The sequence below is a fragment of the Coenobita brevimanus genome, chromosome 64 (genome assembly GCF_032717465.1).
Source record: "Coenobita brevimanus isolate Jiangsu-jjx chromosome 64, ASM3271746v2, whole genome shotgun sequence".
In the NCBI taxonomy this organism is placed as follows: Eukaryota; Metazoa; Arthropoda; class Malacostraca; order Decapoda; family Coenobitidae; genus Coenobita; species Coenobita brevimanus.
The window spans coordinates 8,105,228-8,127,827 of record NC_137017.1 but is presented as its reverse complement, the minus strand read 5'-3'; the positions used below and the strand labels follow the sequence as shown (position 1 = coordinate 8,127,827).

Genomic DNA, 22,600 nt, shown 5'->3' with positions numbered 1-22,600 from the left:
GTAGGTGGGTATATGGATGGGTATGTGTGGTGCGGTGTTGGGGGGTCACGGGGTGAGAGGGTTAAAGTCAAACATGCTTCTGCCCTCAAGTGGGATCTGACGATCGGTAACAGAAAAATATTGAAATATTCGCCCGTACCTTCGCCGTATAAAGTGAGCAAAATTAACTCTTTGCGACAAGAAATATTTCACCCTTTAATATTTACCAAAACTGCTTAAATTTGCTTTTGTTTTATCAGAGAGAGCGAGTACAAAACTTTTAAATATTCAATGAATCTTTATATCAAAAATTTTTTGAAATGCAAAAAAAAAAAAATTGCCCATAAGATCGGTATCAGATATGGAAACAAATGAATATATCTCAAGTTCATGAAATTGTTTTGACCTCGGAATCGAATGTTTTGTTTTCACTCAGCGAGGGCGAAAGGGAAGTGTATGCCGTGCTGAGTGTTTTATCCGTACAGTATGGATATTCCAGTCACCCAGCTGCCTCCTGGAGACCCTAGGCTGGTAGAAGCAATAGTAGGCCAGCTAAAATCCAAAGGAATATTTGATCAGTTCAGGAAGGAGTGCTTAGCTGATGTTGACACAAAGGTTAGTGATTCACCTGGTGGATGTAATGGCTTCCTGAGCTAAGGATTTGTGTGTGGTGAGGTCACATATGTGTTTTGAGAATAGCGTACATATTTTGCACAGATATAATCTTGGTGATTCAAGTGGCCGTAACAATAATTAAAGTTATGTAACTGTCCAGGATCTTGCATCACATCTCAGTTCTGGCCCTTATTAGTTGGAAAATTATTCAGTTTGGCATTTATAACAGATAATATGTGGGAAAGTTACTATTAATTGAGTGATGTCTTTTTTATTACAGAAATTAAGTTTCATAATTGTGTAAATAGCTCATTTATGACACTCAGATTCTCCAGAAGCAATACATTACAATACTTGACACTTTACATTAACCTGGCCTTGGTTTTCAGCCTTTTGCAGCTTATTTTATGTACATCAGTTGAGGAAATGACAACACTGTGGCTTTACATCATATTTTGGTGTTATTCTCTTGTTACAGCTCAGCATTCAAGGTGGAGAGATGGCAGTTTTAAGGCCTTGTTAAATACAGTATAATAATAATAAGGTTAGCATAGGTTCCTTGAGACACTCACCAGCATCCTACTGGGAACAGCAGGTTGATTCAGACCTTGGGGCTAAATTGACCTGAAATCCGAACATTGCAAGTGGCCATTTGCTATGGTCTTTAGGTAAAATTGATAAAGTTTTGTAATTAATTCCTTTGGAGTTATACATTTCTGCAAGTTTTTAATTCTGTTACAGTGAAAGTTCCACCCTAGTTTTTGTTAAAAAATAAACTTGTAAATTACAGTAGGCCATATGAATTATAGCTCTCCTACATTTTCACTTTTATATTTATTAATTATTTACCAAATGGATGTGGACTTTCCATATTTTCTGTGGAAATGAGTATTTCACATGTTATTATTCCTGGAGTACCACCGCTACTGGGGAATTTTATAAACTTCCCTCGGAAAGTTAAAAATAAGGATTTAAATTGTGTAAAGAATCTTCCAACATCAGCCAGTAGCCGGCCATATTTAACGTTCCCAACACACATTTTCAGATTTGAGGGCTGGCTGTCAAACACAAGTGAGGTTAGGTTGGATTAGGCCTAGGTTTGGTTAAATCATTAAGTTCCCCATTGCTTTGACACGGAATACATTAATGCATCCAGTTGGAGATGGTTGGTAAACAACGCAGCCAAAGTTGACAACGCGGTCAGTCAGAGAGATTGTCGGTAACATTGCCTGGCTGCTTCCTTAAATATCCCAAAATGGGTATATTTTGTCTTTTTCCAATCACTTCTTGCACTCACAGTGGAACAGTTAACTATCTGTGTTGCTTATGTACCAAAATTACTTGCCTTAAGATAGTGAGTTTGTTATCATGTAGGTAATAATAATTACCGGTACCTTAGCTACATTACATGCTTCCTACGTGTCATCAAGTGGGTTGGTGGAGGGTTAGTGCTCCTCCCCATAAAACAAATAACTCAGAGTCAAATGGCCACCCCTTATGGGATTATGGCATCTGGCAATAGATAGATAGACATTTTACCTGTTGTGAAATGTGTTAGATGTGGGTTCACAGTTTGCTTCGTTAAATTTTTTGAGGTCTTTACTTGTCTTCTGCCTCTTGAAATTTGTCATTATCATCACAGGCTAGGCCACTTATTGAATTGTTAGTAATTTTGCTGCAGGTGTTTGCTAAGGATTTATTCTTTAAGTAACTGCAGCTAAAGTAGTACGGTAGTCAGCTTTCTCTCTCTGTCTCTATTTTTTTCAGTATACTTTCTTTTTCATTTCCATTCAAATCCTGCTATACAGTTGGGGTACAGTCATGGAAAATTAATTTGATAACAATCGATCATATATCGAATGGAGGAATTGTAGCATTTGTTTAAGCAAGAACGGTGTTCACATACAGTATAGCTATGTATGTATGTTTTTTTAATGCTTTTTAGGGGATCCTACTGGACATACACTGGTAAACGAAAATTAATTTTTAGGTGAACAATCATTTAGCAGATTTAAGTATACAGTACAGTAAAACCTCGATATAATGGACTTCAGTAGAACGGAATTCGCTTTTATCGGACTCGAGGAGCTACCGGACTAAATTCTTATATATCGGAAAAAGTCTAATAAAGCCAGAAGCAGTCCGGACTGCCTGGCCACTTCAGTTACGTTCACCACAATAATGTAAATAAAACATGTCTATATCAGTGTACAGTACTGTATTATTATATATAATATACCATTTGATTAATGTAGTGAAGTTATAACACAGTAAAGTACTGCAGTAGTAGTCAAAATAGATTAAAAACCGTTCATGCGGTCTGGACTAATGTCTGATATATCGGAAAAAGCCCGGATTAGCAGGGGGAAGTCCGGATGTCGCTTTTATCGGAATTTCGCATTTTTTCGGAATGGGCCCCAGTTAGTCCATTATAGTGAGGTCTTACTGTACATTGTCTGGGGGGCTGGCAGTATGACTAATGTTTGCTTTAGTTGGCTTTTTCCACTAATTTTCTTTGTTAGATTTCTTTATTTTATTTTTTTTTTTTTTTCTTCCAGTTTTATATCACAGTATTTTGTTATTAATGCATTCTAACCATTTTCACTCTGGAAAAAAAAAAGAAGAAGAATGGGAGCAATCTAGGAAGAAAAGCAAGAAATGGCCTGTTATCAGTTCGATGGCCAGTTGGGCTTAGATTTCCCAGATTGACACAAAGAACAAACAAACATAATGTAACCTAGAGGGAGAGGATACATAACTTTTTACTCTTAAGTACGATCTTCGTTAATATCCATTTGCAATGGAACCATCAGTGAGAAACATTGTTACAGGCATGAGATACAGGCAGCTGCACAGCTTGAAGTATATAACATTTTTCCTGTACATACTAGAGATTTCAAGTGAAGAATGTACCATACTGTTTATAGCCTACTTTTTTTGTTTTCTGGGGTGGTGCTTGAAGTTTCTGTTTATTTCAGGGAATGCAATCATATTTAAGGATATTGCAGGGTTTTTTTTTTTTTTTTTTTTTTTTTTTTGTGTGAATAATAAGCCAGACACCTTAATCCTGTAAGGTGTCGTTGTTTTGCCAGTACATTGAGTTACTTGTTTTATGGGGAGGGGCACTGACCCTCCATCAGCCCACTCATTGACATGTAGGGAACATGTAAGGCTTGGTTATATGGTTACCATTCAACATTGTTAACGGTTTCCTGGCTTACAGGAAGCCATTAGGTTTGTCATTCAATGTAAAGTCACCTGGAAAGGAAGGAAGATTAATAAAAAGTGACAGGGAAGATTGGAGAAGTAGGAAGAGAGAAGGGCAGACACATAAAAAAATGATAGCTAAAAGTGAAGAAGTAGGCAACACTACATCAGGTGAGTGGGTGATGGTTGCCACCACCTACCATCATAATGTCAGAAAATTGTATGTAGCCTAGGATGGAAAGAGTTTATATATGATGCGTTACTGTGTTTTTAAAATGCTATTTATCCCTTTTAATGATGCAGTACAAGAATTAGTCAACTCAAAGTTCAGTGTTCTCTGGGCATGTGCTGTGTGTATAAAGCTTTCAGGAAGAACTGTTTGTGTTCCATTTCAGCCTGCCTTCCAAAACTTGCGTCAGCGTGTGGAGGGTCACGTCAATAAATTCCTTGAGAAGAACACCTGGAAGAATGATATGAACAAGAATCAGTTACGAGATGGTGTTCGCAAACATGTTAATGGGTAAGACATTCTTTATGGATCATATTGAGTAGTTTTGAGGGATTTTGTAACAGTTCTTCCAAAATGAGTTTATTTTGGCCCATACACCTCAGTATCCTCTTGTATGTTGTTGATGCAAACTATATTGATATTAAAATGCTTATATAACATAAGAGAAAATAAAGTGTAGCTAGTATACATGGCAGATCTCTAAGGAAGAGAGCAGCCTAGTGTAATGCAGCCTAAGTTTTCATGAGTACAGTATGTATGTTTGTATGCTAATGATAGAAAGAGCAGTGAATAGTTTCAGTAGTAGAGAATGTCTGAGTGCTGGTTATAGTCTGTTGAAGAAGTACAGCTATTGACATGCTTTATTAATCTTGTCAGACTTACCTACCAGCAGTAATCTGTTGGTAACCTTGACACTTTACCATACTTTCATTCTTTTTGTTGCAGTCTTGGAATCTTGGAATCTGGAATAGATGCCATCATTACCCAAGTAGTCAATCCAAAAATCAAGCCTCTGATCCTGCCCTATGTCGAGGACACAGTGTATGCCTTCCTGCAGATTGACAAACCCAAGAGAGAGAAGCAGGGTAAGTTGTTGATAGCTTAGCCTGGTGTTTACTCAGTCATTTTCATCATCATCATCATCATCCATTTCTTGTTCATAACCCATTTTTCCACGTTTAACATGAGAGTTTTAGAGGACATTTCTTTGGTTTCTAGTGGGGATTCAGTCAGGTTAAAAAATAAAAATAAAAGATCAGTCCCTATATAATAGGAGCTGTGAAGTTGCTTGCAGAACACAGTGGTGAGATCAGTATTATGTAAAGTATAGAGGTACCGTAATGAATATAGTTAAGATGCTGAAAGGATAAATGTGCTATTGAGTTTGAAGGTGGAAGGTGGTGTGGTAGGCCAAAAAGATGATATGGTAAATGAGTAGGAGAACATGGGTTATTGAAGTTCAGGAAGCTAAGGAGTTGGAAATGAATAAAATTGATTGATGTAGTTTTTACAGGGAAGGACAAGACAATGGTTTGACACCCTCCTTTTTAGTTGGCTGTCATTGAAGTACTCTGCTTTATCCTGCAAGTGTATTTGGAGCACATCATTTTCGTTTTCGTTTTCGTTTTTAATGGCTCCAACATGCTTGCATGTGTCGGCCTTGGTCACCTAATGTAAAGAAAAATACAAATGTAAAGAAAAATACAAACAGATATGTGTTGGTGGCTTTGTAAGGTGAAGCTAATATTAGCCTCGATAATGGTTGAATGACTAGCTTATGATGACCAATTCATCAAGTATAGTTATTGATAGTTCTTTCATTCATGCCTTCTTTCATTGTGTGTGGATCCTGCCATACCCTATCTTTTAGGTGAGAATAAGGGTTAGGATGATAACATTGATGACTGAGTGGTGACAACTGCAGCTCATGATAGGAAAGAAGAGAGGAAAGGGGCAGACACCCAAAGCAGCATTACATTGAGTGAGTGGATGGTGAGCATTCCCACCTACCACATTTTAACCCCTTTAATCCAGTGACATTAATTTTGTTTTTGTTGTCTTCAGACGATCATACAGTAGTACCTCGATATGTGATACCCATAGATTTGATACCCCAGCTTAACAGTGGGGGTAGCACCATACCCCACCTAACGATGGCCAAACCCCAGTTTAACGATGGGTTTTGATTTTTTAACCAATTTTGATTATATTTTAGTCTAAAATTGTGTGTTTAGGTTGATTCATAAACTGTTTTTAGACTTAGATTAATGTATTTTAGCCATAGATGGGGTGAACATTGTCATTCTGGGGTACAGTTTGCTATGCTTGATTTTTCCAGGCTTATATTTGATGATTTTCAGATTTTATTTGTTCATTTTAGTGAGTTATTTACAGGTGTTAGGCTTAGGTTAGCTTCCTTGACAGCTGTTAGGCCGTTTAGATTGGCTTTAAACGTGTTTTTGGGCACATTTGGTGGGTTTTGGGCTTGGTTTGGGAGGAAACCCAAGGCTGGTAAATGCTCCACATTGCTTTACATGTTAAAGTGCCCCAATATACGGTACCCGCGTAACGATGGGGTTTTACCTAACCAATTACATCGTTAAACCGGAGTATGCCTGTATTCGCATCAGAACAGAATTTCTAAAACACAGAAGTTAGATTTAGACTTTCCCACTCACTGCAAGATGCCTCCCTTAAGCTGAATGTAATCATATAGTGGTAACAAAAATCATAAAGAAACTGCTTCCTCTGATTGAAGGAGTTTAAGAGAGTGATGTCATTTTGTTGGCTATAGAAGTTAAAGATGATGAATTATTTAGTTTAAAATTAATTCCAGAATGCATCAAAGAAACTGCGGTGGTGGAACCCATACCCTTCCAAGTACCACAACCAGCAGAAATTAAACCAACCCTCCTGCCGATGGAAACTGATGTCATTTCATCGGAAGAGGACGACATACTGGCTCGTGAATCTCCAGAGGCTGAACAAAAATCACCTCCCACACCAGAGGCCAGTATAGTAAAGGTACAGTAGTACTAAATATTGCCATCTTTGTCGTGTGTTATGCTTTTCATTTTTTTTTTTTTTTTTTTTTTTTTTTTTTGTGTGTGTGTGTGTGTTTGTGTGTGTGACCCTTTTTTAAGTCATGTATTATTGGGTCATGTAAGTAAAATACTTGACTTGGTGACTTCCTGAGACCTCTAGAGGCTATTGTCATCAGTATTTTTAAGAAGTTGTTTCATTATCCTCATCATCATCATCCTGACCTTTATATCCCAACCAAAGAAGGGTTGAAGGAGTTTTCAGCTAGCAGATAGAGAGAGTCATGCCTAGTGAAATGGTCCATGTACTCATTTTACGTCCTATATAGTCAGTCACTGTACAGTGTTATAATAGAAATCTCTTTATTTTACAATGTAATTTATGTGGATTATTAATCATATGTGCTGTGTCAGGATGAAAGTGAAGATGCACGGGATGGCTTTGAGGACTACACCTCCTGCAAAGCTGAAACTGCCGAGGAGAGCGTTACCTCACAGGTAGAGCGGCTACACCTCAACCAGGACACGGAGGACACCAAGCCCAGCACGACACTCAAGCCAACACTCCCTCTCTTTGACGACCAGTCCCTTGATAGCATCTCCTCTAATTCCTCTGGCCTCACATTTTCAACACTCTCGGGAAAGGGTTCTCCTGAAACTAAGAAATCCCCAGATAATCAAGATAAATCAGAAGGAACCCCAGTATTGATGCAAGAATCCAGATCCACAACATCAACTCCTCTTGTTGATGAAAAGCCCAGGGATGAGGACGTGTCTCAGTCATCACTCGAGTCGACCTACACCAAAGAGTATCCCCCTTCAGAGCCCAAATATGGTGAACCACTGCCACAGTACATGGATCCATCTGTCACCACAGAGTCTAGTATTGGAGCAGACAAGGATGACCAGACTGTTGCATCTGGAAGCATTGCAGCTCAAGGAGAAGAATCACAGGAAAGTAAAGGTTCGATTTCAAAAGTCAGCACAGCATCAGAAAAATCTGATGTAGAAGACAAAGCAAAATATGAAAAATCAGAAGGAGAAATCACAACTTCAAGCCCAGAAACAAGTGACAGTGAGAATAAAGGACGACAGATTGAACACCACAGGAGTGAGGAGAAACACACAAGTGATTCCTCGCACAAATCACGAAAATCAAAGAGTGATCACAAGAGTAAACGCGACTCTCACAGCCGCGAGAGGGAGAAGGATCGCGATGGGAAGCATCATCGGGACAAGGAGAGAAAGCACTCTAAATCACGTGATGACCATCACAGCCACCGCGACAAGGACAAGAAGCACCACCGGCGAGACAAGGATCATGATGGTGACCGGGACAGACCACGCTCCCACCATTCCTCCAGCAGGGATGTCTCAGGTTCTGGCTCAGGTTCCTCCACTGGGAAATCGTCAGGTGAGCGAGACAAGGAGAGGTCTAGCCACCACTCGAGTGACAAGTCAAATGAGGGCAAAAGCAGGAAGGACAAGTCAAGCAGCAAGGGAGGCAACAAGGCTGATGAGTCTTCTGAGGGAAAAGCAGATGGAACACCTAGCGATCTTCCGGAAAATAAATCTAGCAAATCTGACAGCCAAAGTGACAGGAATGATTTGAAATCCAGTGGCAAGTCAGAGAGCAAGAGTGATAAAAGTGATTCAAAGTCCAGCTCAAAATCAGAATCCAAGAGTGACAAACATGAGAGTAAGTCAAGCAGCAAGTCTGATCGAAGTGATAAAAAGCATGATTCACACTCCAGTAAACATTCTTCATCTTCTAAACATAGGAAAGAAGGAGAGAAGAGCTCATCTGACAAGCACAAGCACTCCAGTAAAGATGACAAGAAGAAAAGAGATGACAAAGATGAAAAGAAGGAGAAGGGGTCAGAAAGTAAACATAAGGGAGAGAAAGACAGCAAATCAGACAAGGAAGGAAAAGGTGGAAAAATTAGCCGAGATGAAAAAGACCGGAAGCGGAGTAGAGAACACAAGGGCAGATCAAGCAGAGAGGATAGAAGCTCAAAGATGGACAAGGAAGTAAAGTTTAGTACAGATGACGAAAAAGCCAGTGAAAAGGAAGGTACCGGTACCTCAGGTAGTGACACTGATCATCAGGATAATAAAGTGGCAAAAGATAAAACACAAAAGAGAAGGAAGAGCAGTGATGGGAAAGGCACCATTGGCTCTGCAACTCCTAATCTAAATTCACTTGGGATTAAGGAAGATTCATTTGTCCTCTTCAATGATGATGGAAGTGCCATTGTGCTAAATTACGATGATTCGTCCTCATGTCCTCAGAGTGATGATGATGCTGAACCAAAATCAGGCACTACTAAAGCAGACTCCAAAGAAAGCAGTAAAAAAATGGAAGTAGATACAAATCATACTAAAATCAAGAAACCAGGGAACAATGAAACCTTGAAATCAGTTAGTGGAACCAGAAAAGCAGGTGCTGGTGAAACTAAGAAAATTGATTCAAAGAAACCAATCCTTAAGAGAGGAAATATCACTGAAGCTGATAAAACAAATACCAGTGAAAGCAAGAAACCAGTCATCAAGAGAACAAACATCACTGACATTAAGAAAACCGAAATCACATCCAAGAGTACAGATGACAGCGATTCCTCAGACTCAGATGACGGTGAAGCTAAGAAGCCACGCCTGAAGAAAACAAATGCTAGTGGATACAAAAAAGCTTATATCAAGAAAACAGATAACAGTGAAACCAAGAAAGATATTAATACAAATGAAGTGAAGAATATGGTTACTGGTACTAGAGAAACCAGAAAACCTATCCTCAAAAGAACAGATTTCACTGAAACCAAGGGAGAAGATCTTAAAAAAACCAGGAGACCAGTCATTAAGAGAACTGGTATCTCTGAATCCACCGACCAAGACAAAACAGATGCTACTGAAAAAAGTAAAACAGGTAACATTAAAGCAAGGAGAACTACCAGAAACCAAGATACATACATCAAGAAATTGGATAAAAGTGAAACCAGGAGGCAAAACAGTAAAGATAACAAGAACCCAGAGACCAGAGAATTCAGGAAACGTAAACAAATCGACACGTACAAGAACAACAACATTGATAAGGAGAATGAACATGACTTTGAAGGATTCGATAGTTGGGCATTGGACACCAGGCTTACAGATTACCTCCGAACAACGAAAACAGTCCCAGATGAGATGGATATGGAACTGGATGGATGGTTTGATGACTCAGACTTACACATGGAGGTCAGTGAGGATGACTTTGATAAGAATATAGACTTTGGGGAGTTCCTATCATGTATGAGGAAACTTGGGGCAGTGGTGAAGCATTTGGGGAAAGGGAGAGAAGGACAATGTGAGAGAGAAGGAATTAGATCTGAAGCTGAGGGACAGGGAGCGAGATCTGAACCACCGCCAGTAAAGCGGAGAAGGGCATCCACTTCAAGCTCAGCCTCCTCCAGCACCAGCCAGTCTGGGTCGCCACAGCATCGACGGTCGACTAGGGCCGGACGTTGGGGTGGCAGCAATATACAGGGGGCGGTGCAGAGCGAAACTACACAATTGGTGGAGCGGCAAAACACAGTCACCCCTGCTGGCTACCTCCTCACGCCAGAGGATGACGGCAACAGGACCTCCAGCAGAGACTATGGTTAGCAAACTGTGATTTGCTTTTAACACTCAGCTAAAGGTCTGTAAAACATAAGCAAAAACAGAAAAACAAACAAACATAAATTCTAGTATGACACCAGAAAAATATTAACTGATGTTGGTACAGAGTTATTGCAGCCATGAGAGAATCAGTTGTACCATTGTTAACAATCAGCACTTTTCATTCACTCTGTTAAATAAAATTGTCTGGTATTAGCTGGAATAATATACAGTAAACCCTCGATATAACGAACTCAGTGGAGGAGGGGTGGGTTGTCATATCCGAAAATTCATTATACAGTATACGATGGGTCAGTATTTCTGAGGGATTACCGAACTCAGTTTGCTATATAGCCTAAGGGGAGTCGTTCGGTCCTACATGCTCAAACATAACCTAAAGTAACTATGAAGATTTACATGGGGAATTCAATGGTTTATGAAGTTGTGCATGTAAATACAGTGCTGTATGAAGTTGTTCATATGAATACAATGCCTGTAATAAGAATACAGTATAATGTGGTACTGTTACAGTACACTTACTGTGCCAGGAAGGGATGCTGTTGTCACCATGGGCTGATTCCTGAACTTCCCCCTCATTTAGCTACCTTTGTTCGCAAAATCCAGGGGAAGTTCGGTCACGATTTGGCCGTTAATTATATCCAAAATTCACAGTACCAGGATTCGTTATATCGAGGGTTTACTGTAATATAGTTTTAACCCTGAAACCAGTATTAACACACTCCTATTACTCACTCAGCTGTATAAAATAATTTGACTTTTGCAAAAATGCATAAAATCATTTGACTTTGGCAAAAATAGAAAATCAGATAGTAGAGTTCTCAACCATGAGAGGGTTGACTTCACCAGCCTAAGAGTGTAATTGTGTTTCATTTGGAGAGATGTCACTGGAAAAGCTAAATGTAGTGTTCACCTATCCATTCATTAAATGAGGTCTCTTCTGTGCTAAATGAAAAAAAAAAAAATTTTTCACCAGTTCTCATGATTTCATCATCATCATCACCCAGACCTCCTTTCCCACTGTAGGGCAGGGTGAGGAGTAGCATCATCCAGGCAGGCCAAGTTTGCTTACTCCAATGGGCCACACTTCCATTCACTCATTTTCAAGCCTCCGGAATCCTGGCTTTATCTGATATGCCAAAAACTTCCACCACATTTTGCAGCTTCACATAAACGTATCCAATAGAGTCAATCTAAACGCAGTTATGTTGAAAAGGGGTGCCAAATCCCTGATCATGCACTTCTCACAACGTCCATCCTGCCAGGTCGATCCCTTGTCAGTGTCCTAGCCTCACCGACTTCCATACATCTCTTCCTCACACACTCATCCACCATATCCCTCTACCTTCTCCATGGCCTACCTCGCCCCCTTCCTCCTTCAAATTTGCCCAGATATACCTTTCTCATATCTCTCTTGTTATCCATTCTCTCCACATGACCATATCATCTCGGTACACTCTCTTCGTTTCTGGTGTTCACAGACTTCCTCACTCTGCATCTTTCATGAATCACATTATTTCATATCCTATCCACCCTCTGTACTCCGCATACATTCCTCAGCAGTCTGATCTCCACTGCTTCCACTCCTGACTTTTCATTTTCATGCCACACCAAAGTCTTACATCCATATGTTAAAGTTAGCACTAACACTCCATGTAGGCCTCGTTCAGCTGCAACACTCAAGCCTCTGTTTCTTATCGAGGCCTTCATTGCACCAGCTACTTTCCTTCCTTGTGTCGCTTTATTTTCCACTTCTTTTGCCCATTTTCCTCTCTTTTCTATCACTGTACCCAGGTATTTGAATTCGCCCACCAATTCCAGTCTCCATTCACTGTAACCTCACACTGGGGGTCACCTTCTCTCTCTGTTACCATCACTTTACTCTTTTCTACATTTACTCTCAAGGTTCAGTGCTCACAGACGTCAGTAAAACTCTGCACTAGTGTACCAAGCTCTTGTCCAGTAGTTGCAGGTTGCATTGCATCATCAGCATACAACAAATGTGAGATATTCCAGCCATCGCCATTCATTACCAACTCCATCCCTCTCTCCATTACTGTGTTTTTACTTCTCTCATCATGCCATCCATATATATATTGAACAACCATGGGGACATCACACAACCTTGTCACATGCCACATTGATCTTGAGCCATTCACTAGATGCCCATTTACCCCTACACATGCCTCCCTACCATCATAAAAACCCTTGATGACACCTAGCAGCTTACCATGTACACCGCACACGTGCAAAACCTTCCACAATCCTTCTCTGTCTACTTTGTCGTTTTGCTTTTTCCAGATCCATGAATGCCATAAACACCTTATAGTCCTTCTCACAAGCCTTCTCCACTATCTGTCTTACTGCAAATATTTGATCCACACATCCTCTGCAGCTTCTAAAGCCACCCTGTTCATCACTTACCAGGACTTCTGATAACTCTCTTACTTTCTCTATAATAAGTCTTCCATGTACCTTTTCTTTGTATTCCACACTTGCTTCAGTATAGAGTTCTGTTTATTTATCTATATACATTTATTTACTTATTAATTTTGATAGCTCCAAAATACAGTAGTCAGATAATCCAGTTTATTTCTTTTACTTAAGGCATTTAGTCTTGAGGGCGTGCATCATATGTTTAAAAAAAAATCATCAACCTCAGTGTTCTTTTATTACATTGGGGAGTTTTTTTTTTTTTGGGGGGGGAGGTGATGGCTCAGTCGTTAGAGAGGTGGCCTGCAGTCCTAATGGACCCAGGTGATCCATAATTTTAAGGTAGGAATGAGTATCTTTGGTTACTCTTCAAATCAGTGCTCCAGTCTTACAACACTTGTCCATCAGCTCAACTGAAAGGGGTTTGAGATCATTGTCAGGCTAGAAAAAAAAACATTGTAGGAGCCACAAATAAAGGAAACCCTGGTAAATGAACAATGTCATAGACTCTTTGTCTAACTTATGGAAGCTGCATGTTCAGTATGGTAAATCCTCATATCACCTTTTTGTGACATTTTTGCCACGTTATTGGTACTTGTTAAAGTTACCAGTTGACCACTTGTGGGTTTTAGGTTGCAAGGACATTCAAAATAGTGGCATTGATCGTTTTTGTAGTGTTAGCACAAAAGCATGTTTTGAATAGATAAATATCACATGAAAATAGCTTTTACATAACATCAAGTACTTTCTGAACAATGTTATGCCTTGATTGAGCCGTAAATAAGGATAATATTAAGCAATTTCTCAAACACTGAAAAGATTAGCAATCATGGATGTTGTACTTTCCTTATTTACCACTAAATCAAAGCATATTTTTCAGCTACTACTAAATATTTTGTCAAAGCTGTTTTTATATAATATTTTTCTCATTTAAAACACAGTTTTTGCTGTACCATGAAGTTTATCAGTGTCAGTATGTTGAATTTCCATGTAGCCCAAAACTTGCAAGTGGGCAACTGAAGTTCCACTACTACCCACAAAGCTGATTTACCAGGTTCCCCGAGTATATAGTACCCGTTTTGTGTAAAATGTTATAGTTTAGAACATATACCGTATAATGAGGACTGCCTGTACATTTTATAAGAAGTGGGCACATGTTGCAAAGTAATAAAAAAAGAGGCTTTGAGGCGAATAGATATGTATCAAATTTTGGTGAGTGAAAATCCTGTTGTATTATCTGGTGTCTGCTGGACTTTCTGGATAGTCATGCTTGTCTCGGTCTGCATCTGTCATTATAAAGCAGCCAAGCCTTCTAAGAGGGAGAGTGATAACCATAGTTAATCCTGTCCCATGCTGATCAGGAATAAATAAGTAAGTAAGGGGTGTCTAGTGATAGCAGCACATGTGGAAGTTAAAGCTTAATGGCTTTGTCACTGGAATTAACTACTGTATACTTTTTACTCTAATTTGGCCTAAAATTGCCTTCTCTTCATCTTCAATACTGAGTTGTAACTCTAGCTTAATACTAGAATATGATACTAGTCACGAAGAAGAGCTACGAAAAGAATGTTTAGCCATAGTGTTATCTATTTCTACCATTGAGGTATGTAAAATAAGCTGCAAATGAATGAAAATTTGGGTGCGAACATAGGACAGCAGGATTTCTGTAATGAAAGGACATACTTCCAGCACCCTCGTTTAAATATCTGCCATAGCTGGGGTTTCAAAACTAGGCTCTGGGCACAGAGTTTGCATAGCAAGCATGAAAACTTTCAGCAGCTAAATAAAATAATTTAGTGTGTATTGATGTGTCTGTATGAGCATCAAAATTCTGAAGTTCTCATAGTTGGATATGCATGTCATGTAAAATTTTTCTCTTTTGTTTACTAAATTGCATTTTTTTCCAGCTGCTTCACACTCTGGTAAGCAGAGTGTAGTTTTATGTTCATAATATTGAGAACACCAGTTGTTCAAAAATTAACAGTAGTTTTGTACTGCAGTATTTTGTTATGTAAATTACCTTCCCTATCAAAATATAATAGGCTTCTAGGCATTGTATAAAAAAGTAGCATTGCTTCTTATTAATTTACTGGTAATTAGTATAATAAAGCAACTGGTAGATTCCTGTATGAATAGATGACTGCAGTGCTAACATGCACATGATGTGCATTGAGTAATGCAGTCTTTTGTAAATTTTGGATTGTAATTTCCTGTACACCAGGAAACCATTTACTACACTGGGTGATAACCATATAACCAGATTTTGGCGCCTGCTGGTTTCGGTGGTAATTACGGCACTCCAGTCTGATTGAGCCGGTGAAGGTTTATATCCAAGGGGTGGTTGGGGTTTATTGCTCATGTAATGCCACTCAGGGATGAGTGAGGCTGGTCACTCTCATCTTAAATGTCAGGACCAACTCGCCTCGCCCCGGACTCCTACGTTCCTTATGGGGCAACATAGGATTGGATGATGGATGGGTGGATGGAAGTCACAGGACTCTACTGCTGGTTGTTGTTCGTCACCATATTGTTCATACAACTTACCATACTTTCCCTTTAAAATTAACTCAGTAATATGCATCATGATACTAGCGTAGTCCTTTCTGTATGATAGTTTTGATTACAGTGGATTAGAGTGCGCAGTGTAGAAAGCCAGAGCCACCTTAATTGGGACAGTGTCATATCCCTCCAAGAAGGGAATAGATAACATAAAACTGCATCAGGAATGGTCATGTATATTCTCACTCCATCCAGCATTGCAGACAAAAATGGAACTTCTATTTTCATACCATGAACTAGATACTGTACTTGTACTGTAATTATATTTCCATTCCATTTTTGCTTCATTAAAGAGATGATAACTATGGTACATTTGTCATCTGTTGATTATCATTATAAAACCAGTTTCTCATATGTACTGTACATGGGGTTGGGAAATCCAGAGCATGGCCCTTTGATCTAACAGGGAGCATGATTCAGAGAAGAAAGGAAATCCTGGGTACTGTTCCCCCTCTCCCCCCAATTACCTCCCCATTATGTAAGAGGGGTGAGGCTGCATGCAACTCAGTGCTGTATAGTGGAGTCAACACATCCTTATATCAGGACATACAGTAGAGGGATTTCCAGCGCATCTCACTTGCCCTGTTAAGTCACCAAAGTCTTTAGACAGCTAGGATTTCTCTTGACTAACTTAAACCTTCTGGTCTTAACCTAAATTCGTGATGTACCAGCTGCAGAGAGTGACTCAATATATTTTTTTTTTTTTTTCTTAATCCTTCGGCTGCTGGAATTTCTTTAAGTTGAACAAAATCTGGAGTTAGCATTATTAATATACAGTAGCTCTCCTACTTATGAATTTAATAGTGCTAAGAGGTACCGAAATATCAGTGTTGTACCAATTCCTCCAGTTAAATGTAATCATTAATACCATTGTCAGTAAGTCTTGATTAGTACTGTACACATTATTTTGTACCAGTCATCGACATAATAACTAAATCAATACTTTCCATTAAAAAAGCCTTATCCGAAAGTTCGTAAATAGGGTAGCAGCTGTGCTTGAGTGGACCAATCACAGCAACAGGGTTACACATAGGGGGTACGTGACTAGCTGTCTGTCTTAGTCCCTCTTGATACTGATGCTGATGATAGCCAATTTGTGTTTGTAACAGAGGTTGACTACAGCCAGAGAATCAACACCTACAGTCCTCTGTCACCAGCAAGTGATTCCTCAGCAGATGATGGAAAGCCTAAAACTGGAGGTAAGTTTTTTTTTTTTTTTTTTTTTTTTTTTTCCCAGTAATGACATTTTAATTATTTAAGCGTACTCATTTTCTAAATTTTGTCTAATTTTTGGGATGCATGATAAAAGGATGGTGATGAAGATAAAATGTATTGGTCATTAACTTGCTAATTGCACTGCTCGACAAATTTCAGTTTTTCCTTTAGTTCAGAAATGAGAATGGGTGATTTGGGGTAAATTGACAGTGTTGATTTACAAATTTGTTTTTACTTTTTCTCCATAACGCATGGATTTTCTGAAGTTTAGTCTTGAAATTTTTCATCTAAAAGTCAGAAATCTGTATGCTTGTATTGCTTGGTTATGCCAGGAATATTTGTTTAATCGAGAAATATTAATTGGGATATGAAAGTAATATGCAGAAACAAAATCAAGTGTGTTATTCCACCACTGTATCTAAATTGAGAGGTAGGATGGGACTGGAGGAGATGGTTTGGACATGTGAAAAGGATGGGGGATGATAATTGGGTGCAGAAAGTGAGAAGTGTTAATGTTGAGGGTAGGAGTGCAAGAGGTAGTCCATAAAAGACCTGGGACGAGGTCATTTTGGCCTCAGGGATAAGGAACTGAATAAGGAACCTGCCAGAGGTTGAGCAGCAGGGAGAAATGCCATTAGGTGACCAAGACCAATGCATGTAAGCATGGTGGAGCCTTCAATAACAAAATGAAATGAAAGTGCAATATAGAGAGGGTTTACCGTCATTACTAGGCACCATGATAGACTTGAACTTGTGCATTTTACGTATGTGCAATCTTAATATGCCTGTATTTCAGTTATTTATTTATTTATCATTATTTTTTTTAATGCAGTGTCTTTAGATTTGGAGTTCTGCATACTGTATAAAAACTAAGACTTAATGAAAAAATGAGAATGCATTGACATATTTGTTGTAAGATTTGTAGTGGGTTAGTTTTTGGTGATATACTGTATTGCCTAATGACTGATTTCATGTGCTGTCGTGACAGCACTTCTCTGTCACCTATTTCAGTGAAAGGTATTATTTGAAACATTTTTATGTGATAGAAGTATGAAGTGCACAACAGAAAGGACATGAAAAGGAAGGATACCCAGATATTCAAGGAGGAATGAGAAATATGGAACTCTGGATGTAAGTCTCATTGGGGCTAGTGGCAAACTCTTGCTCATGATAATACTGTAGTGCACTGTATATCCCATTGGGTCCCAGAATTCCTGTGCAGGGGATTCTGCTGGAAGGGTGCTAGGCGTAACGCACTGTGCCTGTCAGCTCATAGTCGCAAAGGTCATGGGTCCCTGCCCCAGGGTTCCCTTCTTTATTAAATTTTGAAAATGCCCAGTTTCGTCCTATATTGAGGACACTGGGCACCAGTGGATTAAATGCAGTTTTCCGAGTTATAACCATGTTAGACAGAAGTAGCACATATTACATATACATGTACTGTATAACAGTGCTGACTATGTGTTTTGATGTCCCCCCACAGACACAAGCTCAACAGTTCACAATGTGGCTCCAGGTGCACAGATAGATGATTCCACTCAGGTCTTTAAGTCTGCAACTACATGGTCCAGTGAAGGAAGAAATATTTCAGTGTAATTGTGTTTTATGCTCTTAAGTAGAGATATAGTTAGAATGAAAGGTAGTGGAATATGTTTGAGTGTGCATGTGTGTCATTTGCTGGACCGTGATACTCGGTACAGTAACGAAATAAAAAATTCAAGGATATATTACTAAGGAACATTGAACTTTTTGTTTTGTTTTTCATTGTATGTTCAGATTATGTATCAATCATAGACTGCATTGTAAAATATTGTAGGTGATTTTGTTTGGGAGGTTTTGTGCCTACAGTATTATGGTAGAGTATCACAGTCTTCTACTTAACATAGTGGTATATGTTTAGAAATTATACTAAAGTACAACTCAAAAATCACACAGTGAATGAAAGTAAATACTTTGGAAGTAATATCATACTGGTGTGTGATCATTAAGAAAATTTTTACTGCTATCATTGTCTTTATTTTATTATTACTAGAATTATTATACAGTAATTAAGGAGGTAAATTGCTTAATACCAATGTCATAGTAAGATAACTTACTACAGATGTATTTTATGACCACATCATTTATTCATTTCATAAGCCAAATTCATGTCTAGTTTTTACAGTCATTGTATATAACTTTTAAAACTTGTGCGACAATTTGTACGATGTTGGATATGGTGGATGCATTTCATAGTAGATAGTGACAACCTAAATTTTTGTGGCAAGTACATATGAAGGTACTTTGTTAGTAACGTCGCATCTGTTTGGCAGTTATAGTTGTTCACTTACTTTGGTATGGAAGTAACTTTCCTGTAATTCATTGATCTGTGTAAAGTAAAGTGGTCAGATGTACATGTCTGTTTGAATTATACATTCATGAAATTTCTTCACACTACTGGTGCAGCAAGGGAATCTAACCATGAATAACACAGGGAAGGTAACCATGAATAACTTAGAGCCGAGAAGGCAGCAGGAAGCTAAATTTCTACCTTACTTTATGTAATCTAACCAAATCAGCCGAAAAGATGTAGCATTGTAATCAGTTAACACATCTCATCACTACATCATATTAGATAACTGTGGATGTTGAACAGTTACAGAAACATTTTATTTGAAGTATACTTTATCATCAGTAATTAAAAGTACAGGTAGCTGCTAAATCCCATGTGGAGAGGATGGAGGGTGAAAGACTGACGAAGAGAGTGTATGTGAGTGAGGTGGAGGGGGGAAGAGGGAGGGGGAGGCCGAGGATGAGATGGAGGGATGGGGTGGAGAGGCATATGAGAGAGGGGGGGTGTGAGTTGGGAGCAGGGCAGTGAAATGGCGGGGGACAGGGCGACTTGGAGGCGATTTGTTTGTGGCCACCCCAAACGGGATTGAGGTGTCTGGCAATAGATAGATAGATAGATAGATTTTAATCCAGTTTGTGTAATCTAAAGTTAGCCATTATTCAGCTGCCTTATATATGGCACTGAATGTTGATCATTGTTTGTAGTGCAAGGTAGATGCTGTGTTTCCAAAAAATGTGTAGCAGGTCTTGTTAATGTATCAAAAGCCTTGTCTTAACATGAGTAGCATCCTAATCCTGTTTAGTAATAACATTAGTAACATCCTAATTCTATTTACCATTATCCAAATGCACAAACTGGGGGGGTGATCCAAAGACTCTTTTAATGGTATGACATAAGAATTCTTTAAGGTGAGTAAAAGCATGTGGAGTATCAAACCTAAAATAAAAAATAGTCCCAGATTGAAGAACCTAAGAAATATGTAGCTTTTTTTCCCCCCTCCATTACTCTTTCATCACTACAATAGTACTGTATCTATAATGCAAAATGTGATGAGCAATGCCCATTCATTCTAAGAACAGTTTCCATCCATGGTTTTAATCACTACGGTATGATGACAGTTTCATAGTTTATTCCTACAGTAACCAGATTGTTTTTTCAGCTTAGAAGATCCCAAAGAAGTAAAGTGATTAATGAAGACTACTTCAATTTAAAAAATTCAGTCTAATTTGAAAAAATCATCTATGGAGAACAAGAATAATAAAAATTTTTCTCCTGTTCAAGGTATTAAAGAAACATCTCATACAAGACAAAGATGCATTTCTGTTTATTTTGGAATGTAATACACACAAATTTACTGTACAGTCAAGACATCCCTTAGTTATCAACACTTGGTTATAGCAGTTTTTGTTATCACTGCTAGACTGGAATCTGTACTCCTGCCATTATCACACATTTTTTAAAAATTATACATTAAAACCTTGATATACCAGACTTCAATACCGGAATTCGTTTTTATCGGACTCAAGGAGCCCACTGCACTAAATTCTTGTATATTGGGAAAAGTCCAATAAAGCCAGAAGTGGTCCGGACTGCCTGACCTCATTCCAGCTTGGGCAGAGGGATGGTGGAGGATGAGGATTTTTGGGTAGGGTGTCGTGACCTTGATGATGGGCACTGGGTGGCTGTCACAACCTTGATGATGGGTGTTGGATGGGCATTGGGTGGTTGTCATGACCTTGATGATAGGTGTTGAATGGGCAGTGGGTGGTTGTCATGACCTTGATGATGGGTATTGGATGGCTGTAGATTGCTGGATATGAGTTCGATAACAAGTAATGAAGAAAAAGTGCTAATGAAAAAAAGAAGTTGGAGCGACCCGGACAAATGTCTGATCAATCGGAAAAAGTCCAGGTAAGCAGGGGGAAGTTCGGATGTCACTTTTATTGGAATTTCGCTTTTTTCTGAATGGTTTTGGTCCCAATTAGTCCGTTATAGTGAGGTTTTACTGTAATGATAAATTATTATTGTGCAACTGAGCTGGTTTCTGCCAACAATGGTGATGCAAAATGTATGGTTTCTGATGCCTCCGAGGGATTCAAAGATAAGGCCCCACTCGAAGAGTTAAATCACAGGTGGTGGAGACTGCTAACACTCCATCCCTTAGCCTCAGAACCCCCTAACTAAAGCCCATCTCAGGTCATTATATGGTGTGTGTTTTTTCCTTATTGTGCCCTTTTCATCATTTTGTATTAACCTTACCATGCCTATGTGTGTTTCTGATGCTTATCATAACAGTATGTATGGATTTAGTGGGTCTAAATTATTGTAAAAGGGCAAATTTGGGTTTACAAGTGGGGTACCTGGTATTATGAAAAATCCCATAGTTTCTGTGCTTTCACTCAAGCACTTTCATTATCATGCACTTGGCATGGTACCAATTACGTGCAATAACCAAGGGATCATGGTATATGCATTTCACACAATATTAAATGGAGTTTCATAACACTAAAGATACAGGTACAGTACAGTGGAATATATTGTTACATATCAAGGAAAAACAACCTTGCAACAACCACTACAGACACTTTCTGTGATTATCAAAGTTGCACTGTATAAAAATGTATAATTATATATGTCTTTCTTAAATGTGGGAAAAAATTTGTATTCAATCTTTAAACATTTCATAAAATTTATGGCAATTTACTTTACAAAACTGAGTTGCTTTTTCATATTTTAATTACTAGCTATAAATTACAATAAAATATAGTGTATATATACTCATACTGTATATAAATTCAAAAAATATATTTTATAAACTATACTCTTACATTCATGGTGAGATCGCTTACAACCTGAGCCATGGGAACAAGATGACATTTTACATGAGTTCCCAGATATGTGTGAGGACTCTTAAGCGTACCAGAACAAACATTTTAGTTGTTGATCCACTCAAACATACCGTACCAATGCCAGGCTGAGATGTGGGATCATCCAGCCCTCCTGAGTTATCAGAAGAGGCTGGATGACTCAGTTACTGATGCCTGTCCAGGATGCAACACAGCACGCCATATTGTACTATTAAGCACATTATAGAAGACTGCATTGCACACAATGGCTTGTGCCAGCAACACAACATACATGCCTTGACAGCTCTGTAAGAAAGCCCAGTCTTGGTCATGGCCTTCATTAGGGTCTTGGGGCTGTTCAGCCATACTGCCTAAGGAACAACTACTGCTGCTGCCACTTCTACTACTACTACCGTACCAATGCTTCTGTTATGTAGGCAGAACACAAATAAATGGCCTAATCGATATTACCAGGTAATAAAACTCCTTCAGTTGCAAAATTCAACTTATACTGGATCATTCATTTAGGATCAGTCATTCATGAACAGACTTAGGTATGCATCATTCACTACAGTTTTTAGTGACAACTGAAACCAGCTTAAAATTTCAGTAACTCGTGGTTTGATTTTGCTTGAAATAATTTCTTTACAGCCTTAACTGAGCTTAAATTAATTTTTCAGTAGTTACTTCCCCATTATACTTAGTTCAT

At 38.7% G+C, this 22,600-nt stretch overlaps 1 protein-coding gene across 1 annotated transcript; it reads left to right on the top strand.

The window, feature by feature from the left end:
- The first annotated feature begins 433 nt into the window (after window positions 1-433).
- Window positions 434-19,466, top strand: LOC145404651 (uncharacterized). The gene is made up of 7 exons (XM_080276175.1): window positions 434-594; window positions 4,197-4,321; window positions 4,757-4,896; window positions 6,648-6,835; window positions 7,267-10,489; window positions 16,608-16,697; window positions 18,197-19,466. The coding sequence occupies exons 1-7, from the start codon at window positions 466-468 to the stop codon at window positions 18,307-18,309; spliced, it is 4,008 nt and encodes a 1,335-aa protein (XP_080132301.1). The 5' UTR covers window positions 434-465; the 3' UTR covers window positions 18,310-19,466.
- The last annotated feature ends 3,134 nt before the right edge of the window (window positions 19,467-22,600 follow it).

Bases quoted from the DNA above. Each gene is read 5' to 3' on its own strand.
- LOC145404651 (XM_080276175.1), top strand. From the start codon at position 466: ATGGATATTCCAGTCACCCAGCTGCCTCCTGGAGACCCTAGGCTGGTA. The intron at 4,322-4,756 runs GTAAGACATTCT...TTTTTGTTGCAG, and splicing joins GTTCGCAAACATGTTAATGG to TCTTGGAATCTTGGAATCTG. The intron at 16,698-18,196 runs GTAAGTTTTTTT...GTCCCCCCACAG, and splicing joins TGGAAAGCCTAAAACTGGAG to ACACAAGCTCAACAGTTCAC.